Raw genomic sequence first — 26,747 nt, forward strand, 5'->3', positions numbered from 1 at the left:
TTGTGCTGAAGGCTTTGCAGCCTCTGGTTTGCATCCCTTTATACACAGCAACACTAGTTGCTGTATCAGACCGGTCTGAATAAACTGAATACACTGCGCAGGCGCAAACAAACCAATACAGCGGTATATGGAATGATCTTGCGGTCTTCCCGCGAGATTTCGGCGAGATGGGACAATCCAGCGGTCCTCTCGCGAGATCTTGGTGTGAACACCGGGCTGCACGAGACATCTGCAGGGCCATGACCGCTGGGGAGTTTTCACACACCAGATGACGTTTAAGGTATTATCTACATGCTATTTAAATGCTGAGTTTGGGCCAGCAAGCACACTTCCCCTGATGAAGCTGCTTTAAGCAAGCGATACGCGTGGGGTTGCTCCTCACACCCCTGCTCCATGTCTTCAGCCCTGTGTTAGCTTTATTTTGGATGCCTATGGGCATTATTCCCTTGGCTATCCACAGACTTCATGGGTGCCTGGCCATCCACCAGCACATCATCTGGCAATATTGAGCTGGCTTTCAGGGTTTTTGCTCATTAGATGGTTCAGTGAGTATGTAGCTACAACTTCTCTTACATTTTAACAGCCTTATTTGTTTGCAGGCTCCTGAATTATGGTCCTGGAAAGTTTGTACATTGGGCTGGTATATAGGAATCAATTTGGAGACTACATATGTCTCAGAAAAAACTCTGCACACATGGTGTATTGTGATGGCTTTTCATTGTCTGTACTCTTAATGATACAAAAAGGGCTCTATACCTATTATGGCTGTATGTGATTATTATATGCAGGGGTGTTACATGGACTTCCTTTGTCCTTTTTAATTGTTTTTAACACGTGTGTTGTGTTTTCCAATAAAGCATTTTTCTACGGTTATTATGTGTTATCAGATTTAATTGGTGTGCAGGCCATTCTTTGCTTGGTCTTTTTTTCTCATACACTTAAAAACAATTTGCATAATAATTTGGAACATGGTGTCGTTCAGAAATATACAGAGGAGAAAGGTTATGGATGGCTTTCTAGGTCAGTGTTAGTAGTTTAATGTGACAAAAATACCGTGTGCACTACTAGCGTAGGTGCATTAGTAGGTTCCCACACCATATATCAGAGTTATAATAACCTAGGCACTCAACTTTATGATGAATTTTGATGATTTTTAATGCAGACAAATTAACACGTTTCGGCCACAAATGGCCTTCCTCAATTGCAGGAGGAGGTGGGTTCGTGGTGATCGTTTGTGCATTAATGAGACACGTATCGGCAGTATGCAGACTTGAATTAAAGATACTAACCGGTATGACCAGTATTTTTGGAAGACCCGGAGGGGAGGCAAGTCAGGAAATGACACGGTATCTACCGCTTGTCAGCTTGTCAGTGGTGGATACCACGTCACTGCCTGACACGCATCACCTCCGGGTCTTCCAAAAATACTAGGGTATGCGATTAGGGAAGGAGAGTGAAGAGTAATGGAGCCAAAACTGTTAGGGCGTATGTCAGCATGGTGAGAGTAAGTGTAGAGGAAGAAAAAGAAATTTAGTACATTTAATAAACGTGGTTAGTCGTACCTCGTACCTTCTGTTCACCTCTGGTTAATTTCTGGGGTATTTCTGCATACTTAAAGAGCCATACTTATGGAACCAGACAATCTCTCTTAATAGAGAGATCAGTCATATCTCTGGCCTTCCTCAGTATAGTGTATCAATCCTTATAGTGCAGAATTTTTGCCAGCATTGGTCTAGGCTCCAATTTAGCAGCCATGTCAAGCCTCTTTGCAAGGGCTGCATCAGCTAGTGCAGCCCCTGCCTTGGCATCGGCGCCATCTTGATTCTGAGTGCTTACCGTTGCCCCAGGATCTTTCTGCCTTTTTCGGGTCATTCTGTCTGCCAGCACACTCAGATGATTGATCCTTAGCCTCCAGGAACTCTCCCACTTCCACCTGGGGTGTTAGATGTGTTTCAGAGCAAAGATCAGGATAAAGGCCTCTTTCACACGTCCGTTTATTTCAGGTACCGGAAAAAACTATACCGGAGATATCCGTGTTGTGATAAAACACTCCGGGATCGCCTTTGCTGGGGTCAAAGGTCACGTGCGTTCAGCATAAAACTCAGGCGCAGAGCTGGGATTCGGGTATAACTGACTCTGGGTCAGGTTTATTAATGGTGAAAGCAATGCATAAAGAAATAAAACATAAAACAAATCCTGGCCTGTCCGGCACTAACTAAACAAAGTACAACCTAACTACCAACTGGCGGGCTTCTCCAGTCCAGCCAAACCACAGTTGCCATGGGCACTGCTTCCACTCACGTGTGTCTCTCACACAGACAGGCTCTCTGTGTTCCCAGGCTGAGACACTCACACAACCACCTGGCATCCTTTTATATCCACCTCCCATTCTTCATTAGCAAGCAGGTGCGATACTGACCAGACTAGGCCACATAGGAAAGGAATCTGGGCGAGATATACCTGCCCTCATCCACTATTCCCACATGATTCTCACATATCCCCCCCCTCTGCTCAGACCACTCCGGTCGAGCAATGACACCCGCCAAACAGTGCACTCGGGACAGGGCATCTGCATTCCCCATCTGTACCCCTGGGCGGTGTTCCACCGTAAAAGTGTAGGCCTGCAGTGCAAGGAACCACCGGGTCACCCGGCTATTCCGTTCCTTGTTCAAGTGCATCCACTTGAGAGGGGCATGGTCAGTGATCAGCCTAAACTTTCGGCCCACCAGGTAATATTTGAGGGCCTCGAGAGCCCACTTAATGGCGAGGCACTCTTTTTTTACGACTGCATACCTTTGCTCGTGTTTATTCAGCTTCCTGCTGAGATAGAGGACTGGGTGTTCCACTCCGTCCCTCACTTGTGACAGTACGGCCCCGATACCGGTATCAGAGGCATCCGTTTGTACCACAAACTCGCTGCGGAAGTCCGGAGTCACCAGTACGGGCTGAGAGCAAAGTGCCCGTTTTAGGCTATGGAAGGCTTCTTCAGCCGCTAAACTCCATTTAATCATGACGGAGTCTTTCCCTTTTGTAAGATCCGTCAGGGGGGTAGCGATGGCTGCAAAATTGGGTATGAACCGGCGATAATAGCCGGCGATCCCCAGGAAGGCTTGCACCTGCTTCTTGTTGACAGGTTGTGGCCAGTCCTGAACCGCCTGAATCTTATCAACCTGGGGTTTAACAACACCCCTCCCAATAACATACCCCAAATACCGGGCTTCTTCTAGCCCGATGTGACATTTCTTGGGGTTCGCGGTTAGACCTGCCTCCCACAGGTCGTCAATCACAGCTTGTACTTTCTGGAGAGGAGTCTCCCAGTCCAAGCTGTAAATGACAATGTCGTCCAAATAGGCCGAAGCGTACTGCCTATGTGGCCTCAGGACTCGATCCATCAGTCTCTAGAAGGTCGCCGGTGCTCCGTGCAGTCCAAACGGCATGTACACATACTGAAATAGACCCTCTGGGGTAGCAAATGCCGTCTTTTCTCTGGCAGCCTCCGCCAGAGGGATCTGCCAATACCCCTTTGTTAGGTCTAGGGTCGTAATATACCGGGCTTTTCCTAACCGATCTATTAACTCGTCGACCCGGGGCATAGGGTAGGCATCAAATTTTGAGACCGCATTCAGTTTCCTGAAGTCATTGCAGAACCGGATGGTGCTGTCCGGTTTAGGAATTAGCACAATCGGGCTGGACCAAGCACTGTGCGATTCCTCAATGACACCTAACTCTAACATTGCCTTCACTTCTCGGGAAACGGCTTCACGGCGCGCTTCCGGGATTCGGTAGGGCTTTACGTGAACTGTGACACCAGGTTCCGTTACAATGTCATGTTTCATTAGCGTAGTCTGCCCTGGTTTTTCTGAGAAAAACTTTTGGTTGTGAAGTAGAAACTGCCTGACCTCAGTCTTTTGCCGCTCCGAGAGAGTCTCTGCAACCCGTACCTCCGGTACGGTATGCGAGCAGACGGGACGGGCCAGCTCCGCTGACAAGGCAGACCGATCTTTCCAGGGTTTTATCAGATTTACATGATAAATCTGTTCAGGTTTTCGTTTACCTGCCTGGTATACTTTGTAGTTTACTTCACCAACTCTTTCCTTAATCTCAAAGGGGCCCTGCCACTTTGCCAGGAACTTACTGTCCACCGTGGGGACCAGGATCAACACCCTATCTCCGGGTGCAAACGTACGGATCTTGGCGCCCCTATCATAGATTCTTTTTTGGGCTCCTTGAGCCTGTATCATGTGTTCTTTGACGATAGGCATAACAGCCACAATACAGTCCTGCATTTGTGTGACGTGATCTATCATTGTTTTAAATGGTGTGACCTGACCCTCCCAGGTTTCTTTTGCAACGTCTAACAGTCCGCGAGGACGTCGGGCGTACAATAACTCGAAAGGCGAGAATCCCGTGGAAGACTGGGGTACTTCCCTGATGGCAAAAAGCAAATACGGAAGTAAATAGTCCCAGTTCTTCCCATCCTTGTCTATCACCTTTCTCAGCATCTGCTTCAGAGTTTTATTGAACCGTTCGACCAACCCGTCTGTTTGAGGGTGATACACAGATGTGCGTAACGGTTCGATTTGTAACAGTCGGCAGAGCTCCTTCATTACCCTGGACATAAAGGGGGTCCCCTGGTCGGTGAGTATCTGTTTTGGTATACCGACCCGACTAAACACATGCACCAGTTCCTTGGCAATCGTCTTGGTGGCCGTGTTACGCAAAGGGATGGCCTCCGGGTAACGAGTGGCATAATCCAAGATGACCAGGATATGTTGGTGTCCACGTGCAGACCGTGGAAGGGGCCCAACTAAATCCATCCCAATCCTCTCAAACTGGACTTCATTAATAGGTAGGGGTACCAAAGGGCTACAGAACCGGGGCTTAGGTGCAGAGGCTTGACAGTCAGGACAAGACTCACAATATACACGAATATCGTGATGCATGCCTGGCCAAACAAAACAGTGTAATATCCTTTCGGTGGTTTTCTGGACTCACAGGTGACCTCCCATCACATGTCCGTGGGCCAGGTCCAGCACCTGCCGCCGGTAGGGTTTTGGCACGACTAATAGTTGCACCGTATCTTCCCCCTTTTTATCTATCTGATAGAGTAAATCATTCTCCAGGAACATGTAAGGATATGCCAGCCTAGAGCCAGGTTCTACGGGTACCCCATTTATCACTTTTACATTTGTCCTAGCCTGAGAAAGGGTAGGATCCTTTATTTGCTCGCTTTGGAAGTCATCTTTCTGAACTTTTAAATCCGGCAAACGGGGAGGTGGACGGCTGTCGGCCTCCTCCTCTTCCCCGGTCTCCTCCGTATCACCCGCCATAACTGAAAACGGGAACTGCAGGTAATTTCCCGCAGACTCTTCCCCCGAGTCTTCCTGGGAGACATCTTCCAGGGGTTCGAGACCCCCCACGTGCCCTGGGAGAAGAATCATGTACACTATTACCCGAGGGCATCAACTGATTCTCCCACAATTGCCAGAAGTGGGGAAAATCCCGGCCCAGGATAACATCATGCAATAACGCCGGGACGAGTCCCACATTATGTTGTACAGACCCATAGGAAGTAGTAATGCATATGACCGTGGTGAGGTACGAACAGGTGTCTCCATGCACACACGTTACAGAAAATTTGTCTGATGGTCCAGTCGGGGCTGACACCAGACTGGCCTTCACCAGAGTCACCACACTTCCCGAGTCTAACAATGCCACCACATTTTTGCCATCAACAGTTAAATCACACAAGTGTTTTTCCACATCCTTTTGACCGGCATTCACACTCACTACCAGTGCAACCATAGACATGCGGTTTTTAGAGTCAGTGATGTCGCACTGCATGGGTTCAGTAGTGACCGGACAGTTCGCAGCAATATGTCCCATCTCTTGGCAGCGGAAACACCTAACGGGCCCCTTGCTTAGACCATAGTTCATTACTCTCGGCCTCGCAGTGCGGGCAGTCCCGTTTACCTCCCCCACTGTCTTAGGGATTTTTCCATCTCCCCTACTCCCTGGAACAGTCTTACCGATTCCACGTGGAGATGATGAAGAACGAGCTGGGGTAGCGTCGTCTCGGAGTCCTTCCGCCACGGAGTAACGTTCAACCAGATCCACCAGTTGAGCTGCCGTCGTAGGATTTCCATGGCTTACCCACTTCCTCAGGGCTGGCGGTAGAGCTCTCAGGTACTTGTCCATGACGACTCTCTGGATTATCTCTGGCGCTGTCAACACCTCGGGTTGTAGCCACTTCTTCGTCACGTGGATCAGGTCGAACATCTGTGACCGCGGTGGTTTATCCGGCTGATAAGTCCATTGATGCACTCTCTGTGCACGGACAGCGGTCGTCACTCCCAGCCGGGCCAAGATCTCGGCTTTCAATTTGTCAAAGTCCTGCGCAGCTTCAGGTTCCAAGTCATAATACGCCTTTTGGGCCTCACCGGAAAGAAACGGGGCAATCAGGCCGGCCCATCGTGCCTTCGGCTATTTTTCTCGCACCGCCGTCCGTTCAAACGTGGTCAGGTATGCCTCGACGTCATCTTCGGTCGTCATCTTCTGCCAGTACCGACTCACGTGAATCACTCTCGACTCTGCTTCCAGGTTAACCTCAGGTAAGCTTGCCAGGCGCTGCGCCACCTGCTGGAGAAGCGATCGATCGGTAGTTGTCATGTCCACCAACTCCTTCAGCTGGGCCATCATCACCCGATTAGCTTCTTGCTGGACGGCGGTGGACTGTACCAGCGCTTTCACCACGTCCTCCATGCTCATGCTTGCAACGTGATGCCCGCATTCTCCACCACAATGTGATAAAACACTCCGGGATCGCCTTTGCTGGGGTCAAAGGTCACGTGCGTTCAGCATAAAACTCAGGCGTAGAGATGGGATTCGGGTATAACTGACTCTGGGTCAGGTTTATTAATGGTGAAAGCAATGCATAAAGAAATAAAACAAACCCTGGTCTGTCCGGCATTAACTAAACAAAGTACAACCTAACTACCAACTGGCGGGCTTCTCCCGTCCAGCCAAACCACAGTTGCCGTGGGCACTGCTTCCACTCACGTGTGTCTCTCACACAGACAGGCTCTCTGTGTTCCCAGGCTGAGACACTCACACAAACACCTGGCATCCTTTTATATCCACCTCCCATTATTCATTAGCAAGCAGGTGCGATACTGACCAGACTAGGCCACATAGGAAAGGAATCTGGGCGAGATATACCTGCCCTCATCCACTATTCCCACATGATTCTCACAGTGTCCATGTGTGTACTACGTGTGGCACACATGTGCCACCAATGTGCCGCATCAGTACCACACGGACAGCCACTGGGGAAGAAGCGCTACAGTAAGTGTTGTTTCCCGGCGGCAGGTGCTGAAGCCGGCTGTCATCATTCTCCCCTGCTCTGCCAGCGAGAAGAGGAGAAGAGGAGAGGAGAATGATAAGCATTATAAGGTGTCAGATGATGATGGGGGTAAGAGTCCCAAAAGCCCCCAACTGCTGTCATTTGGACTTTAAGATAACACTCATCCCAGCAGGGGAGAATGAGGAGAGATGGCTTCACCACATGCCGCCGGGGAACAGTGCTTACTGTAGCGCTTCTTCCCCGATGCCCATGCGTGTCACACGGATGACATCAATGTGTGTTCTCCGTGTGCGGGACATTTTGCCGTCCGTGCTGATGGCAAAAAACGGAAATGTCAGCGTGTTTTGTCCATGGACACACGGTCCGTGGAAACACACTAACATGTGCCCAGACCCATTCATTTGAATGTGGTTACATGAGTACGTGTCTCCGTTACGTGTGAAAACTGTCACCACACGTAATGGAGACACCTACATGTGAAAGAGGCAAAAAGCTATATATCTCAGCAGGAGTTCTCTGTGCTGCTTCCTACTTCATGCTGTGCTAGGCCACGCTCCCTAAAGGTACTGTCACACTTAGCGATGTACCAGCGATCCCGACCAGCGATATGACGCGGTCAGGATCGCTGGTACATCGCTAAGTGGTCGCTAGTGAGCTGCCACACAGGCAGATCTCACCAGCGACATCGCTGGGGACGGGGGTCGCTACTTACCTGTCACACCAGGCGATCCTGCGTCCTCCCGCCCGGCTCCATCTCGTCTCTCCACAGGAAGCGCCGCAGGAAGCTGACGACGAGAAACAGTCCTGGACGTTCTCGCGCGATCAGCGATAACCAGCGGGGGAGCGGTCAGAGGTAAGTATCACACACAGCGATATCGCTAGCAACATCGCTATAACGTCACAAGTTATAGTGATATTGCTAGCGATATCGCTTAGTGTGACAGTACCTTAAGACAACTCCTTCTTAAAGCAAAGCTAAACTTTCAATAAACTCTGCATAAATCAATAGTCCAGTACATGTTGTCTCTGTATGCTTCATGTTTTAGTTTGCTTTTCCTCTGCGCTCATGTTTGGAGAGGTTAGCTGATCTGATGCTGTTCATGTCATTAGCTCTGCAAGCAGTTTCAGTTTCTTTCTAGGGTATGATTTAGTACAAACTTGCTCCCTCCCTCCTCCCCTCTTCATAGACTGTGAACCATCATGATGTGAAACATTTACTGAGCTGTACCCTGAGAAACGCCTGAGACTGAAAGATCAAAGTAAATCCATCGAATAGCATATATTACAAACGCTGTCTTCCGCGTCATCTGGCTGTGACGTTCAGGTCAGAGGGCGTGATGACGTGTTTAGTGCGCGCCCTCTGCCTGAACAGTCACTGCAGAGAGACGAAAGACACAGCGGTGCGCGGCGGTGGAATGGGGACAGGTGAATATCACAAGTGCCGGGGGCCTGAGCCAGCGGCGACACCAGCACCTGGCCCCCATAGCTTCCCCCATTTTCCACAAGACTGTAACAGATCCCTGTTGTGGCTCATTCCAAGTGGCCCCAGTCAAAGTGAGGGGCACATCTGTGACTGGAGCGCAAGGTGTTAAGTACAAAGTTTACATTTTCTTCCCCTATTAGTTAAAACCCCCTAGAAGTGATCTTTGTATTAGGGAAGACCTCTCCCCCTCATTTAAATATCTCCCTGGCAGGAGTCTTCCTCTTGTCCGTTATTGCATCCCGCTACCTGCTCACATATATACAGTAAATTATTTTGAGAGGAAATTTGTATGATTAAAAAATGCCTAAGAGGCTTTCTATGAAGTCAGCTGTGTTTGAGCATTTCAAATTAACTAAAGATAAAAAATAGTGTGTGTCCATGTATGAGAGATGAAAACAAATGCTCTGAGCTCATAATCAGTGCATACTCAGGCAGTGATGACAATGCTCCTACGAGAGCTTCCAATCTAAAAAAAAACATTTACAACGCCAACTCCTAGAAGTTTATAAAGCTGTGACTGAGAAGGATCACAGCAGCACCAAGAAACCAGAGACGAGCACTTCCCGCCAGGCAAAGGAGGAGGAAAGGGCATCTTAAACATCAGCTACAAGATATTTTGTAAGTGACAAATTTACTGTAATAATGACAGCAGATGTGTTAGACAGCTCATCAAGCTTGTTGTGAAGGACAGTGTACCCATTATCATTATTTGCAAGACCAGCTTTTATAGCTCTTAATGGAGAAATGTCCTGCAAACCTTGTGTTTCTCTGGAAAGAGAAGTATTAGAAAATTACATGAAAAAAGGAAGAAATAGGATCCATATTGTAAATACTGATAAAAAGGTTCAGGTCTTTATTTCACATGATTAAAAATGAAATGTACAGACAACTTAAGAAATAGTGTCCATGTGACATGTTTCTGGCCGTAGCCCTTAGTCATAGGTGATGAAAAGCCTGATGTTACCATTTTACTACATAAAATGTACCACTTAAAAATGAGCCATGTATGCGGGAGTCGGAGTCAGGGAAATTGAGGAGTCAGAGTCGGAGGTTTGGCTTAGGCCGGGGTCACACTGGCGAGGAATACGGGAGAGTGAGAGGCGCAAAAAGCACGCATTACACACGGACAAATGATTCTCTATGGGGTCCCTCGCACCAGCCGTATATTTCTCCTCAGTATCCTACTCTCCGTGCCACTCACAGCATGCTGCGATTGTCAGCGTACAACGCCCGTAATACGCCAATGCAAGTCTATGGGTGCGCAAAAAATACGGATTACACACGGACCACACATGTGACTTGCGAGAAATACGCACCAGGTGTCTTTTAGCAAAGCCGGCAATTCAGTGCACGATACAGTAAATTCACACTGACAGGTTTAATAAAAAAATGAAAGACTAGATATAGACACATAGAGAATATATATACACGCATTCTATGTGTCTATATCTATTCTTTCATTTCTTTATTAAAACTGTCATAGGGCTCCATTATATGTCCATTTTGCAAGCCTGCGAGAAAATCTCACCATACGGATGCCTTATGGATTACACACGGATGCTCACATGCGCAAAATACGCGACCACACCTGGATTACGGATGACATACGGAGCACTGTTTAGGGGTCTGTCATCCGTATTACGCATGTAAAATACTGACCGTATTTTGCGCAGGAGTGTGACTCCAGCCTTACCGACCCCACTGGCCTGCCCACCACTGTTGTTGGCTTTTGTTTCAATAAACTGTTTGAGACGAGGAAATCACCATTCCATGTGTGTACTTAAAGACTTAAATGCCCTACTTTCATGATAAAATATCAATGTGGTGTGAACTTTTTAAGTTTTCTATAAATTTCACGCGAAAGCCAAATATCCCTAACTTTTTGTGAATTATGTATATATACTGTAGGTAGCGTTCACACAGGCAATGCAGTTTTGGTCCGAATGCGCGGTTTTTATTGCTTTCCACAGGTTCCCCAGCACCAAAACCAAAATCATAAACATAAATCTCTAGCCTTGTCCAAATTGCCTCTTCAGAAATGAAGAGGACTAGAACTCTATAGTGACAACTGTTGTGAGTTCATTTTTCCCTTCACTATTGAGGTCTGATGAACTCCCTCCTCTGGTGAAGGAAGGTAGTGAGGCTGATTATCAGACACCTGGGCAGCTAGGTGATGACTGGGTGGCTGGAATTGAGGACTGGATATAAGGCTGCCAACGCCCTTCTTCCTGGCTGGTTATTTTCCTGCTGGATTCTTGGAGACCAGTCTGATTCCTGCATCTAAAAGCTAAGTTTTTCTGCTCTGCTTTGTACTCTTCAGTTTTGTTTTTTGTTTTGGCCTGTTTTTTGGGAGTTCTGCCATCCCCGGCCGGGGGTGAGCTGAATTCCATTTTTGTCTCTGATCTGTTGATCTTTTGCTCTGTCTTCAGAATATACCTGAGTGCTGATATAGTCTTTTGAAGCCTAGCGACTTCAGGGCCTGTTTTTCCTATCAGTCGGTTGACTCATTTTGATAGGGTTTTTTGTGGATGGCAGACAGCAGCTTTCCTATCCTGTCCTATGTAGTTAGCTTGGACCCCATCATTTGCTCAACCTATCTTTCTATCTGTGTTAGTGTTTTCATCTTGCTTCACCGTCATTATATGTTGGGGGCTGCCTATTGCTTTGGGGTCTGCTCTGGGGCAGTTTAGTTTTTCCCCTTTCTGTCTTTAGGCTATCTAGTTCTCCGGCTGTGATCGAGGGGTCTAGGGCACCGTAGGAACCCCCCACGGCTACTGCTAGTTGTTGTGGATAGGTCCAGGGGTCTGCAGTCCGATAGCTGCCAACCTCTCTGGTTTTTCTGGACTTAGCTGGTATTTTGTTTTTTCCTCCTTCGGTGACTCATCATAACAGACAACTATTGGTAGCAGAGACCCAAAAAGTCACTATCCACCCTTTCAGGAGTCTTGCTATATGACAGGATAAAAGCCAAACCAAAATCTCAATTTGCAGATACAGTATTTTGGGGTATTGCCCCTCATCAGTACAAAGGTATAAGACCATAGAGCCTTGTACAAGTGCTATCAAAATAGAACAGACCCTGGCTACTAATACATGGCTGAGCTAGTTCCAAACAAAACAGCTATCATCCATAGCAAACAGTTATACTTGTGGTTTGGTGCACACGGCCTGTGCAGTCTCTTCTCAGAGACATACTCTGGCTTTTTTCTCTCAATAGCACCAACAAAAATCCACACTATTCAGCTTCCCTGAACTGATTGTTACGCCGTCTCTGCCTACTCACCCGGCCACCACTCCCACGCTGCAGCCTCCCGCCGCCCGACATCCACGGAGGTCGCCTCTGGCAGGTGCACGGCCGGCGGTGTCCCTGCATGCAATGCGCATGCGCCATAGGCCGCGCCTCCCTCCTGCTTCTTGTGCTCCGGCTATGCCCTGACCCAGAAGCACCTCCCTGACCAATGGCAGACCAGACAGGAGCAAATCAGGCCGCTTCCCCTGAGGGAGGTGCCTGATTGTTGTGTTTCCTAGCACACTGGGCCTTGCTTTATCGTGTGCTCTCTGCTCCTGCAGTTCCGTTCTCGTCTGCTCTCCGCAGCAGCCTCTCAGTCCTGCTACCCGTGTTCCTTGCTGTCTTCTGCAGTCCTGCCGTCCTACTCCAGTCCTGCCTCCGGTGTTCCTGTTCCATCCTACTCCAGTCCTGCCTCCAGTGTTCCTGTTCCATCCTACTCCAGTCCTGCCTCCAGTGTTCCTGTTCCATCCTACTCCAGTCCTGCCTCCAGTGTTCCTGTTCCATCCTACTCCAGTCCTGCCTCCAGTGTTCCTGTTCCATCCTACTCCAGTCCTGCCTCCAGTGTTCCTGTTCCATCCTACTCCAGTCCTGCCTCCAGTGTTCCTGTTCCATCCTACTCCAGTCCTGCCTCCAGTGTTCCTGTTCCATCCTACTCCAGTCCTGCCTCCAGTGTTCCTGTTCCATCCTACTCCAGTCCTGCCTCCAGTGTTCCTGTTCCATCCTACTCCAGTCCTGCCTCCAGTGTTCCTGTTCCATCCTACTCCAGTCCTGCCTCCAGTGTTCCTGTTCCATCCTACTCCAGTCCTGCCTCCAGTGTTCCTGTTCCATCCTACTCCAGTCCTTCCGTCCTACTCCAGTCCTGCCTCCAGTGTTCCTGTTCCATCCTGCTCCAGTCCTGCCGTCCTACTCCAGTCCTGCCTCCAGTGTTCCTGTTCCATCCTACTCTAGTCCTGCCGTCCTACTCCAGTCCTGCCTCCAGTGTTCCTGTTCCATCTTGCTCCAGTCCTGCTGTCCTACTCCAGTCCTGCCTCCAGTGTTCCTGTTCCATCCTGCTCCAGTCCTTCCGTCCTACTCCAGTCCTGCCTCCGGTGTTCCAGTTCCATCCAGCTTCAGTCCTTTGGTCCTCCTCTAATCCTTTCTCCTGTGTTCCTACTCCTGTCATCCCACCTCGTCCTAGTCTACTGTCTTACTCCATTCTTGCCTCCTGGTTCCAGCTCTGTTCTGTCATCTATACTTCAGTCCCACAGTCCTACTCCAGTCAATCCTGAGCCGCCCCTCTCGGTACCAGCTACCGTGGTACTTGAACCCCTGGGCCTGCTCCTAACGGTCCCTGTATAGGGTCGGTTCCAGCAGCTCGCCCGGGGCTCCTCGGTGCCACGGTCCAGAGGGTCCACTCCTGGAGTTTCCGGCTCCAGACTACCCACGCTAACACTGATTGACTAAGTAGAATAGCTAGTCCGGGTATATGCAGAGCCAGCTACGTGGTCTAATTAGAACCTTCAGAGCTAGTATTTAACCCTAGCCTACCTGGCCTTTCTACAATATACAGGGTGGTCCAAAAGTAGGTGGACAGTATGTGTAATAGGGTTATGAAGGGGGAGATTTATCAAACATGGTGTAAAGTGAAACTGACTCAGTTGCCCTTAGCAACCAATCAGATTCCACTTTTCATTCTTCACACTCTTTGGAAAATGAAACGTGGAATCTGATTGGTTGCTAAGGGCAACTGAGTCAGTTTCACAGATCCAGTTTTCACAGATAAATCTCCCCCAAATCTGTTTTCTTTTCAGATAATTCAGATAACCCATAACGGCAAATAATTTAAATACAGATCAAAGAAAATGGATTTTAAAACAGTATTGGAAATCTCAAAATGCTGAAACAGTTAGAGCAAATTGGGTTGAAACATTTGGTACTCAAGCCCTAAAGAGACAAACAATTTACCGCATTTGTGACAAATTCGATGCCACTGGCTCAATCCTTAATGCTCCAAAAACTGGTCGACCCAAAACAGCCTGGACAGAAAATAATAAACAACTTGTGGCTGAAACACTTGTTCAGAGTCCAAAAAAGTCCACCAGAAGAGTCTCTTTAGAATTGGGAATTTCACGAGCTTCCATCATGCGAATCCTGAAATCTATTGGGTGGAAAGCTTATCGGCCACGTCTAATTCATGGTTTATTGGAGGATGATCCAGACAGGCGGCTGCAATTTAGTGAGATTATGCTTAACGAAATTGAAGAAAATCCAGTAATTTTAGATAACTTTATGTGGAGTGATGAAGCTTCTTTCAAATTATCTGGCCATATTAACAGGCATAATTGTATTTACTGGTATAATGAGAACATGCATTTACCATTAGAGCAACAACTAAATGAGCATGGTGTCAATGTTTGGGGTGGGATTTCAAGTTTTGGTGTTTTTGGACCATTTTTTTTTGATGGAACAGTCACAAATAAGTATCTCGAAATTCTAATGAATCAAGTTGTTCCCCAGTAACAGCAACAGCCTAATTCAAATGACCTTTATTTGCAACAAGATGGGGCCCCTCCACATTATTCAAGAGTAGTCCGCGAGTATCTTGATGAAACATTTCCTAATAAATGGATTGGCCGAAGAGACCCACTAGATTGGCCGGCATGTTCTCCAGACTTGACCCCAATGGATTTCTTCTTTGGGGAGTGCTCAAGGACAAAATTTATAGTCGAAAACCAAAAAGTGTCAGTGATTTGAAAAAATACATAAGAGATGCTTTTCAAGAAATGAATACCCAAAGAGACTTATACAAAAATGTTTGTCAAAGCTGTGCAAATTGTGATGGAAAACAGTTTGCGCACCTGCACTGACAAAATGTAAGGGCTTTTGTATTATTGTTCAGAATAAAATTTAATTGTCAATGTTATGCTTGTGTTAGTAAATATAATTTTATATATAAATCAAAATAAATATGTTATTATTTTCTGTCCACCAACTTTTGGACCACCCTGTATATACAGTGGGTGAAACAAGTATTGAACACATCGCCAATAAACCCCTTAATGACCAATGACGGATATATCCGTCATAGGGCGTCTCCCCCTTTGATGCGGGCTCCGGCGCTGAGCCCGCAACTTTTCTGACACATGACAATGGGAATGCCATTCTTTGGGTGCAGCATCAGCTAATCCATTTTGAATCCTTCATTGTGGGTTAATACAACACAACCAGGTGGGTAGTTCCCTCTTTCACCTAACATTATTTTCCTCCCTCGGATAAGACCCTATTGCGCTTGGTGTCTGCTCCATTTTCAAGAGTGTTTGTGTGGAAAAATGGGCCAAATTCACACCTGAGCAGTGCATGTGACTAGCTTCTTCATAGATGAGGTGTCTTGAAGCTGTCACCACCATCAAAGGCTTTTGTATGAAGTATTAATTTTTCCCTGTGTCATTCTCATTATTACACATAATTTAGTTTATGGACATCTATTGTTTCATTTTTTGCCTGTGTGGATTGGGTGGGTTGTTACCGGCGTCTGGTGAGAATTTCATGTCATTGGCACCTTTAGAACTATATTTACTTAGAAAAATGGTGATGTATTCAATACTTATTTCACCTGCTCTATATACAGTTAGGTCCAGAAATATTTGGACATTGATTGAATCTTTGTGATACCACTATTTTTTATTTAAAATGAAAAAAGAGATGCAGTTAAGGTGTAAACTTTCAGGTTTAATTAAAGGGTTGAACAAAAATATCACGTGAAATGTTTATGAATTGCAACCATTTTTTCTACAAAGCCTTCTCATATCAGGAGCTCAAAAGTAATTGGACAAATTAACTTTAACCATAAATAAAACAAGAAGTCCTGGAAGTGTTGTTATGGCCCCACAGAGCCCTGATCTGAACATCATTGAGTCTGTATGGGATTATTTGAAGAGATAAAAGTATCTGCTCAAGCCTACATCAACAGAAGATTGGTGGCTAGTTCTCCACGATGTTTGGAACAACCTCCCTAGTGCCACCTATTGGATGTAGCAATCCTAAGTGTCAATCTCAGCCCTTAAATGTGTGTTCCTGTATGACTTAGGATGTCAAGCCAAACCAGACACTCTATGTGCAGACACATGATTGAGGGTCTTTGCCCCTCAACAGTGCAAAGCAGGAGATCTAATTTGGCTGGGTGAGAAGAGTCTGACAGAGAATCAAAGGGGTAATATTTCTCCTTATGGAGATAGCCAAGCCACGGTAAGGAGAACTGGCCATGCAATGCTCCCCTGCTAATTTAAATATGTAAATAACCTCTTGAGAGAGGAAGAGGACTGGAACAGTCATGTGGCAAGGCTAGTTAAAAGGTCAATATTAAAATTGCTACATCCAATAGGTGGTGCTAGATTTCAAGTTTGCTTCCTCTCTGAAGAGACTATTTGCATATTTAAAGGGAAGGTGCCATCCAAAAATTTTTTTTTCAGCAATTAAAAAAATGTAAAGAATTAATGTTTACATTTTCTTAAAAATATTATCATTTGTTTTTAATTTTGTAAAATATGAAAAATAATTTTAAAAAGTTTGGCATTTCCACTTGTTAACACTAGGGGGAGCAGCTACTGAAATTTGGCACAAAAACCTAGTGTACAACTAGCTCACATTACTGCCCTGCAGTAATTATGGGCGGAATCTGCTGACATGGGTGTGGTGTCACTCCTCTCCTCCCCTTCTGGGTGTTGCTAAGGGAAAAGAGAGGATAACATGTAGGAACACAGTGAGCAGCCATTTTGATGGGGCCTGCAAAGTTACTGACTGTCTTTGCATGCAAAGTCTGGATCAAAACAGGCCATCAATCAGCAGAAATGTTTCCTGGATTTCTGTGCTGCTGTCACACTGCTCCTCCCCTATATATCTCCCTCTGTGCCCCCCATAGACCAGCTCACTGCTCTCCTGAAATACTCTGTGCTGCTGTCACCCTGCTCCATCCACCATACATCAGGCCCCTGTCGCCTCGCTTTCACACATCGCCAGGACAGGATCTGAGGAGAGGAATGGGGTCTTCGGTCACCGAGGATGGCAGGCAGCAAGGATTCTGGGAGCAGGGTGACAGCAGCACAGAGTATTTCAGGAGAGCAGTGTGCTGGTCTATGGTGCTCACAGAGGGAGATATATGGTGGAGGGAGCAGGGTGACAGCAGCACAGAGTATTTCAGGAGAGCAGTGCGCTGGTCTATGGGGGGCACAGAGGGAGATATATGGGGGAGGAGCAGGGTGACAGCAGCACAGAAATCCAGGAAACATTTCTGCTGATTGATGGCCTGTTCTGATCCAGACTTTGCATGCAAAGACCCCATTCCCCTTCTCAGATCCTGTCCTGGCGATGTGTGAAAGCGAGGCGACAGGCGCAGTCCGGGGTGACGCTGGGAAGCAGGCTGGGGGAAAGGTAGCCATACAGTAACGATAAAAATGAGACCCCTCTCTTCAGCTGCCTCACCAGCCCTCCCCTAACTGCACCTATTACCCCTGACCCGTGTGCAGGTGCTCAGACAGAACCACCCTAGAATGGGTCCCCTTTTAGCAGATAATACTGCCATAGGGTTCTCACATAATACCGCCATATATTTCACACATAATACCGCTATATAGTTCACACATAATACCGCCATATAGTTCACAAATAATGCCGCCATATAGATCATACACAATACCACCATGTAGATCACACAGAAAACCAGCAGGGTGACAGCAGCACAGATTATTTCAGGAGAGCAGTATCACACAGGATAGGATTAGATACACGGCTCAGCAATCAGTATCACACGGGATAGGATTAGATACACGGCTCAGCAGACAATATCACAGGATTGGATTAGATACACAGCTCAGCAGACAGTATCACACAGGATAGGGTTAGATACACAGCTCAGCAGTCAGTATCACACAGGATAAGATTAGGTACATGGCTCAGCACACAGTATCACACAGGATAGGATTGGATACACGGCTGAGCAGTCAGTAACACACAAGATAGGATTAGATACACGGCTCAGCAGACAGTATCACACAGGATAGGATTAGATACACGGCTGAGCAGTCAGCATCACACAGGAGAGGATTAGATACATGGCTTAGCAGTCAGTATCATACAGGATAGGATCAGATACACAGCTCAGCAGACTATCACACAGGAGAAAATTAGATACACGGCTCAGCAGTCAGTATCACACAGGATAGGATTAGATACACGGCTCAGCAGTCAGTATCACACAGGATAGGATTAGATACACGGGTCAGCAGTCAGTATCACACAGGATGGGATTAGATACACGGGTCAGCAGTCAGTATCACACAGGATGGGATTAGGTACATGGCTCAGCCGACAGTATCACACAGGATAGTATTAGATCAGCAGACTGTATCAAACAGGATAGGATTAGATACACGGATCAGCAGACTGTATCACAAAGGATAGGATTAGATACACGGATCAGCAGACTGTATCAAACAGGATAGGATTAGATACACGGCTCAGCAGACAATATCACAGGATTGGATTACATACACAGCTCAGCAGACAGTATCACACAGGACAGGGTTAGATACACAGCTCAGCAGTCAGTATCACACAGGATAAGATTAGGTACCTGGCTCAGCAGACAGTATCACACAGGATAGGGTTAGATACATGGCTCAGCAGACAGTATCACACAGGATAGGATTGGATACACGGCTGAGCAGTCAGTAACACACAAGATAGGATTAGATACACGGCTCAGCAGACAGTATCACACAGGATAGGATTAGATACACGGCTCAGCAGACAGTATCAAACAGGATAGGATTAGATACACAGCTCAGCAGACAATATCACAGGATTGGATTAGATACACGGCTCAGCAGACAGTATCACACAGGATAGGGTTAGATACATGGCTCAGCAGACAGTATCACACAGGATAGGATTGGATACACGGCTGAGCAGTCAGTAACACACAAGATAGGATTAGATACACGGCTCAGCAGACAGTATCACACAGGATAGGATTAGATACACGGCTCAGCAGACAGTATCAAACAGGATAGGATTAGATACACAGCTCAGCAGACAATATCACACAGGATTGGATTAGATACACGGCTCAGCAGACAGTATCACACAGGAAAGGATTAGATACACGGCTCAGCAGACAGTATCACACAGGATAGGATTAGATACACGGCTCAGCAGACAGTATCAAACAGGATAGGATTAGATACACAGCTCAGCAGACAATATCACAGGATTGGATTAGATACACAGCTCAGCAGACAATATCACACAGGATTGGATTAGATACACGGCTCAGCAGACAGTATCACACAGGAAAGGATTAGATACACGGCTCAGCAGACTGTATCACACAGGATAGGATTAGATACACGGCTCAGCAGACAGTATCACACAGGAGAGGATTAGATACACGGTACAGCAGTCAGTATCACACAGGAGAGGATTAGATACACGGCTCAGCAGTCAGTATCACACAGGATAGGAATAGATACACGGCTCAGCAGTCAGTATCACACAAGAGAGGATTAGATACACGGCTCAGCACACAGTATCACACAGGAGAGGATTAGATACACAGCTCAGCAGTCAGTATCACAGGAAAGGATTAGATACACGGCTCAGCAGTCAGTATCACACAGGATAGGATTAGATACACGGCTCAGCAGACAGTATCACACAGAATAGTATTAGATACACGGCTCAGCAGTCAGTATCACACAGGATAGGATTAGATGTCCAGCAGATGGCCAAGTATTTTGGAAGAGCAGGGGCTGCAGCTGGTCGGGTGTTTTGGAAAGAGCAGCTCGGTCTCCAGGAGCTCGTCCTGTATCCTCTCCTGCAGCTGGTATGTGCAGAGTGAACATCCAAGCCGTTATGCTGGAACAGTACAGCATCCAGGGCTTGCAATAGAGTGTAAATGGAGCTAAAAGGAAAGCACTGGGCTCTAATAAAATGGCGCCTGGCCACACCTACAGCTGTGAATTGAGCTGCCCACAGAGGCATGCACAGTTCACAGCTGATGCTGCTGCAATGATACAGATAGGGTCGGCAGCCGACTCTTGTCTCTTATGCCCAGGGACTGCCGTAAATGAGCATGGAAAGTGTCGTTCAGCAGCCAGAAAGGTAAGATGGCAGCCCCCAGTGGCTGCATTAAAATAGTAAAAAAAAAAAAAAAACAATACACACCACTGAGTCAAGCTTAGGGGACAATATCTTTTATACTATTTTCTTTTTTACATTAAATTATGAGAAAACACGGCACCTTCCCTTTAAATCCTGGAGGAGTATTGCATGGTCTATGAGTCTCCTTATGTCAGCATGAAAAGCATAATGTACAGTACATGTCTAAAACTGATCGTGACAATTTTTGACTAAATGCGCTGAAATTTAGCAAATTTTCTGACAAAGTCAGCGTGCACTCACAATAGCAAATATGCCCTGAAAAGTGTTTAAATGTATTCCAACAACAACATATAAAAGTTTAGGGAGATATGAAAGATCAGCAGAAATACTAAGACTGCTGAACCATGTCATAGTATACTACACAATCATACTTACAGTTGTGACAATAGCAAGTAACATGTGAATTACAAGCAGATATTTCCCCATTGCTGGAAGATGTTGTAGGAGTCGGCTCTTCTTAAATTATCTGCAACATCAAAAGATGAAAGTTTGAATATAAAATGTATCAAAAATTGCTCAAATTAATATTAATTCATTTAAAAAGATGCCCCTGTGAAAACAGGTCATCACCTAGCCGTGGGATGATTGTGGAATCTGACTGCTGGGACGCCCAAGGATCAGCAGAACGGGGCACATTAATCGCCTTTTAGAATGAAGCAACTATTTCCAGCAGCCCCATAGAAAATGAATGGAGGGTCAGTCAGCTTGTGCATGCTGCTTCATTCTAATAATTGCCTGGTCTGACGATCGATGGAGGTCTCAATGGTTGGCTGCCCACCGATCAATAAGTTGTGGATAGGTGAGAACTTGCTTTCACTACAGAACACCTTTAATTAAAATGACAAAATTATCTCAGAAAATAGTTCAATTCAATGTTAACCCCTCTCATGCAAACTGTCAGGCTAATGGTATGATCCCTGTGCCAGGAGGCCCGTCAATTTTCATGTTGACCTTGAGCACGACACACAGCACCATCTGCAGGATCAGGCTGTCACACTAACAGCCAAATCTCTCACCGTGATAGGGAACTGAAATAATCAGCTGTTCCAATGCTATGCACATGTGATCATGGCCGAGAGTGTTTGCACCCATGAAACTGTTCCAGATAATGAAGTATATCTCCCAGAAAATTATTGCAATTACACATTTTTTGTTATACACGTTTATTTCCTTTGTGTTTATTGGAACAACACAAAAAAAACTGAAAAAAAGGCACATTTGACATAATTTAAGACAAAATCCCCAAAATGGGCCTGACAAAATTGCTGACACCTTTCTAAAATTGTAGGTAAGCAACTTTTTTCAATAAGCATGTGATGCTCGTCCAAAATCACATGTGCAAGTAACAGGTGTAGGCAATATGAAAATCACACCTGAAACCAGACAAAAAGGGGAGAAGTTTACTTAGTCTTTGCACTGTGTGTGTGTCACACTAAGCATAGAAAAAGGAGAAGAGAACTGTCTGAGGACTTTAGAACCAAAATTGTTGAAACAAATCAATTTCAAGGTTACAAGTCCATCTCCAGAGAATTCATGTTCCTTTGTCCATGATGTGCAACATAATCAAGAAGTTCATAACCCATGGGACTTTAGCTAACATCCATGGATGGGGATGGCAGAGTAAAATTGATGAAAAGTTGCAACGCAGGATAGTCGGGATGGTGCATAAACCGCTCCAATCTAGATCCACAGAAATTCAAGGTGTCCTGCAGGCTCAGGATGCATTAGTGTCACATTGACATTTGAGTTAAATGAAACGTTATGGCAGGAGACCCAGGAGGACCCCACTGTTGACACAGAGACATAAAAAAGCTAGACTGCAGTTTGCAAAGATGAATGTAAGTCAAAATCCTTCTGGGAAAGAGTCTTGTGGACAGATGAGCCCAACATAGAGCTTTTTGGTAAAGTGCATAATTCTACTGTTTATCCAAAAAGGAATGAGGCCTACAAAGAAAAGAACACACTACTTACAGTCAAATATGGTGGAAGTTAAAAGATGTTTTGGGGTTGTTTTACTGCCTCTGACACTGGGTGCCTTGACTGTGTGCAAGGAATCATAATATCTAAAGATTAGCACAAGATTTTGGGTTGCAATTTTGTGCCCAGTGTTAGAAAGCTGGGATTAGGTCCTAGGTGATGGGTTTTCCAGCAGGACAATGACCCCAAACATACTTCAAGAAGCATCTAGAAATGGATGGAAAAAAGCAGTCAAGTTCGGAATTGGCCAGCAATGAGTCCCGATCTAATCCCATTGAACACCTGTGGAGAGATTTTAAAATTGCAGTTGGGAGAAAGCACCTTCAAATATGAGAGATCTGGAGCAGTTTGCAAATGAAAAGTGGTCCAAAATTCCAGTTGAGAGGTGTAAGAAGCTTGTTGATGGTTATAGGAAGTGATTGATTGCAGTTTGTTTTTCTGTGTTGGTCCAATACACACAAAAAAGCAAACAGACACGTGCATAACAAAACATGATTAAAAGCAATTATTTTCTAGGAGAAATACATTTTCTGGAACAGTTTCATGGGTGGCAACACTTTTCACATGACTGTATCTACTGAAGTCAGAAAACATTTCCAATAACTCTGGCATAAATAAATATACAATATAAAATTTGAAAAGGTGACTTTTTTTTCTGTACATGAAGCCAGGAATAGCACAATAGGGTGTCATGTAGGATAATTATAAAAACTGCAGAAAGAGGCTAATATTTGTAGCTCTGTTTTCACTTTTTGTCTCCTGCTCTGTTCATTCACTCTCACAAAATACAGAAATCTGTCTGCAATAATGGACATACCATCACATTTGCTGCCTAGAAAACTCTAGAGAAGGAGGAGAGAGAAACCGTAGGTAAACAAAAGCAGAAAGGCATAAGGAGAAACTACTCAGGCCTCTCATGCAAGGAGGAAACTGATAAAAATGCAAGCTATAACTCATATAATCACCATGCAGAGGCATTTTTTTGCCAAAAATACAAAGGAAATGTGTCATATTAAACTTTAGGCCTTTAAGAGATCCTTTCATCTTCCACTTACTTAACTGGTTAAAATAACAGTAATTTTGACCAGGGGTGCGCAAACTTTTACATGCCACTGTATATTGATATTCCTCATATACACAAAAATTACAACTACTTTTGGAAACTCACCAGAATGTGCATCTAGACTTTAAATGGATTATCTGGGACTATTTTTTTTGTATGGGCCTAAGAACTCACAGACACGTAGTTGCTAATTACCTGCTGTTCTGCCCAGCATCAGCATTTAGCGATCACAGAAGCTCCTGGAGGCGATTCTGCTGCTTCACGTCAACATAGCAGCTCTTCCTCTTCCAGTCTGTTGATGGGGCGTTACTGCCAATGTCATGCTGATTGACAGCAGGCTTCACACAGTTAGGCATAGAGGAGGCGGCTGTCAATCAGTATGATATGGGCAGTCACATCACATCCCATCAATTGAGCAGAGTGGAAGAAAGATGTTGCTCTGTCGAAGTAACAATCACATGCAGCAGAATCGCCACCAGGAGCCATCCGTGACCGCTCTGAACAGGTAGAGATCAGCAGCGAGCAGAAGAGGTAGGTAGTTAGCAACTTCCCACCTGTAAGTTCTTAGGCCCATAAGAAAAAAATTGTCCCAGAAAACCCCTGTAAAGGGAATCTGTCAGCAGGTTTTTGCTACCTCATCTGAGAGCAACATAATGTAGGCAATGAGAAGCTGAATCCAATGATGTATCACTTAGTTTACTGGATGCAGCTGTTCTGACACAATCAGAGGTTATAGATTTAGCAGTGCAGAGGTAAGAAAACTAACCCTGCCCACACCAGGCTCTCTACAGGAAGTGAGCTGCTTATCACAGAAGGGGGTGGAGTCAGACCAGGCCTCACACCACCAGCTAGTCACAGCAATGTTAATCACAAGGTGATTAAACCTTCAGGCTAAGTAACCAACACCACACAGCTGCACATGTGGCACATTGTTCCATGTTTTCACCCCTAACCTCATACTGTCTTCAGATTACATAGCAAAAACTTGCTGACAGATTTCCTTTAAGCAGCTGATCGTACCATGATAAGAACAGTTTAAACTGATATAGTTTAAAACCGGCTAAAACAGCACAAAACAAAAGAAAAGAGCTGAGGCCATTCCAGGAAAGCATATCTTTAACAGTGATACCTATATGATAGAAAATGATAAAAAAAAGTCATGCTTGGCAAAACCATAGAAAAAATGGATGTAGGTGCCAGTCATTTGTGCACAGTTTTACACAGATATACTTCTCACAGGACGCAAGTAGATGAAAACGTGCAAATGGCAAAGTCTGCACAGCTTAGTTCTATGTAGCTGATGTAACTAGAGCAGGTGTGAGCAATTCATTTTCCCAAGGGGCCACATGAGAGACTGTGACTGTTGTGGAGGGCCGCACCAATAGGCTGAAATAAATTATGCTCAGTATTAATATTAACATATTAATTACAATTAGAATTATTTTATATTTATATTATCACTTAACATTGAACAGAATTAAGTATGCTGACATCCCATTAGATACAGCATGAACCCCCCACACAGCCCCTATATACAACATGAGACCCCCACACAGCCTCCTATATACAGCATGAGCCCCCACACAGTATCCCTACATATAGCATGAACCCACACAGTCTCCCTATACACAGCATGAACCCACACAGGCTGTGTGGGGGCTCATATTATGTATAGGGGCGATGTGGGGGTCATCTGTGTTACCATGCAGTTTCCTGGGCCTGTGCTCCATATGAAAATTAAAGTCCTGGAGTACTAGAAACCATCTAATTACCCAGGCATTCTTCCCCTTCCTTTCCCTCATCCATCTTGGTAGTGCATGATCTGACACTAGCCTGAACTTCCGGCCTAAAAGGTAGTACCTGTTAGGAATCTGTGTCCTGCCATACATATGCAGAGATCCAGATCCTCACATTTGTCTCCAGAGGCTAAGTCCTTTCAGCCAGCTTCTGAGCATGCTCCTGGAATGAGTCCCCATTGGAGTTCAGGAGTCAGGTGCTCAGGTCCTGCTCCTGATTCCATTGGTTCAGCTCAGGGCTCTCGAGATTTCCGGAAGGTCCCGGTCACTTTAAAAGGTGCGCATGGCCGCTATGCCATGCGCTAGTATTTTCATACTGCTGCTGTATGTATGGTGATGGATGCTTGGACTGGTGACTGACTTATTATGAAACCCCTTCCCTCTGATATTACGATTGTGTGAGTGATTGGGCAGCCGCCAGTAGCAGCGCTAGCGCCAGCGCGCACCAGCTATACGTTCTCAGCAGCTAGCGTCCTGCATCGCGCCAGCGAGATTGCGGTGTCTCCTCTGTGGCTCCGTTCACACCGCGCTGCGATTGCAGTTCTCCCGCGTCTGCAGTTGCGACGCCTCCTGTCTTATTTTACGGTAGGTCTAGAGGGAGTAGTCCTGCTGCCTAAGGCTACTTCTGTGACTCCTAATACCGTGACAGTTTCGCTGTGAGTCTGTGTCCCCGAACAGACTTAGCGTATTTGTTTATTCTTTTGTCTGCAGCTCTGTGAGCAAAACAGAGCTCACTTCAGTGCACTTCGGGTGCGGTTAACCCCGTGCACATTACCGCCATAGTGCTCTGCCTCTCTAGCAGCGGTTATATCACCTGCCGCACGGTGGACCCCCAGTGGCGAAGGCACTTCATTTATTTTTTATTTAGTGCCTTCCGCCACTCGTAACATAATACTAGCGCCAGGGTCTGGCTAGAGATGGCAGATCAGCAGCAGCTGTTATAGATTGTGCGTCAGCTCGAGGCTCGTCTTACTACTCTTGAGAGGTGTCTCGCAGCTGCGCAGGCTACAGATGCTGCCGTCCAGGCACTTACAGACGCGGTAGGACATATGTCCATGTCCGTCCTTGCACCGACAGTCACCCGCCTCCCGTTGCCCGATAAATATGCTGGGGATTGCGCCTCCTGTAGGGGTTATATCAGCCAGTGCTCGATACACCTGGAGCTGCTGGCTGCGCAATTCCCTACGGAGGGAGCTAAGGTGGCTTTTGTTATCTCCCTACTGTCAGGCAAGGCGCTGGAATGGGCTACGCCTCTGTGGGAGCGTGGTGACTCCGAGATTCGGTCAGCGGCTAACTTGCTAACTGCCATAAGGCAAGTTTTCTCGGTCCTCGGGTCACGCATGATACGTCCCTGCAGTTACTCGCCCTTACTCAGGGGTCACTCTCGGTTAGCCAGTATGCTGTCCGTTTTCAGACACTGGCGTCCGAGTTGGAATGGTCCGACAAGGCCCTAATCCCCGTTTTCTGGCGAGGTCTAGCGGAGCATGTGAAGGATGCTCTCTCTACTAGAGAGATTCCCACTAGCTTGGAAGAGCTAATCTCAGTCTCCTCACGTATCGATCTCCATTTTTCGGAGCGCG

The 26,747-nt window shown here is 46.2% G+C and overlaps 1 protein-coding gene across 5 annotated transcripts in view; it reads right to left on the minus strand.

Moving 5' to 3' along the window:
* Positions 1-26,747, minus strand: part of CALCRL (calcitonin receptor like receptor) — a 325,809-nt gene that overhangs the window by 200,182 nt on the left and 98,880 nt on the right. For 2 of the 5 annotated variants that reach the window (XM_073558079.1, XM_073558078.1), the window contains exon 2: positions 20,707-20,797. In XM_073558079.1, the coding sequence (XP_073414180.1) occupies positions 20,707-20,757 (51 nt within the window). In that variant the 5' untranslated portion in view covers positions 20,758-20,797. Of the gene's footprint in view, positions 1-20,706; positions 20,798-20,901; positions 21,054-21,211; positions 21,258-21,282; positions 21,306-26,747 lie in introns of those variants that run through there. The other 3 variants (XM_073558081.1, XM_073558080.1, XM_073558082.1) reach the window with 3 other exon arrangements.

This window comes from Dendrobates tinctorius, unplaced genomic scaffold (assembly GCF_039654945.1).
Source record: "Dendrobates tinctorius isolate UK_male_01 unplaced genomic scaffold, ASM3965494v1 ptg000254l, whole genome shotgun sequence".
In the NCBI taxonomy this organism is placed as follows: Eukaryota; Metazoa; Chordata; class Amphibia; order Anura; family Dendrobatidae; genus Dendrobates; species Dendrobates tinctorius.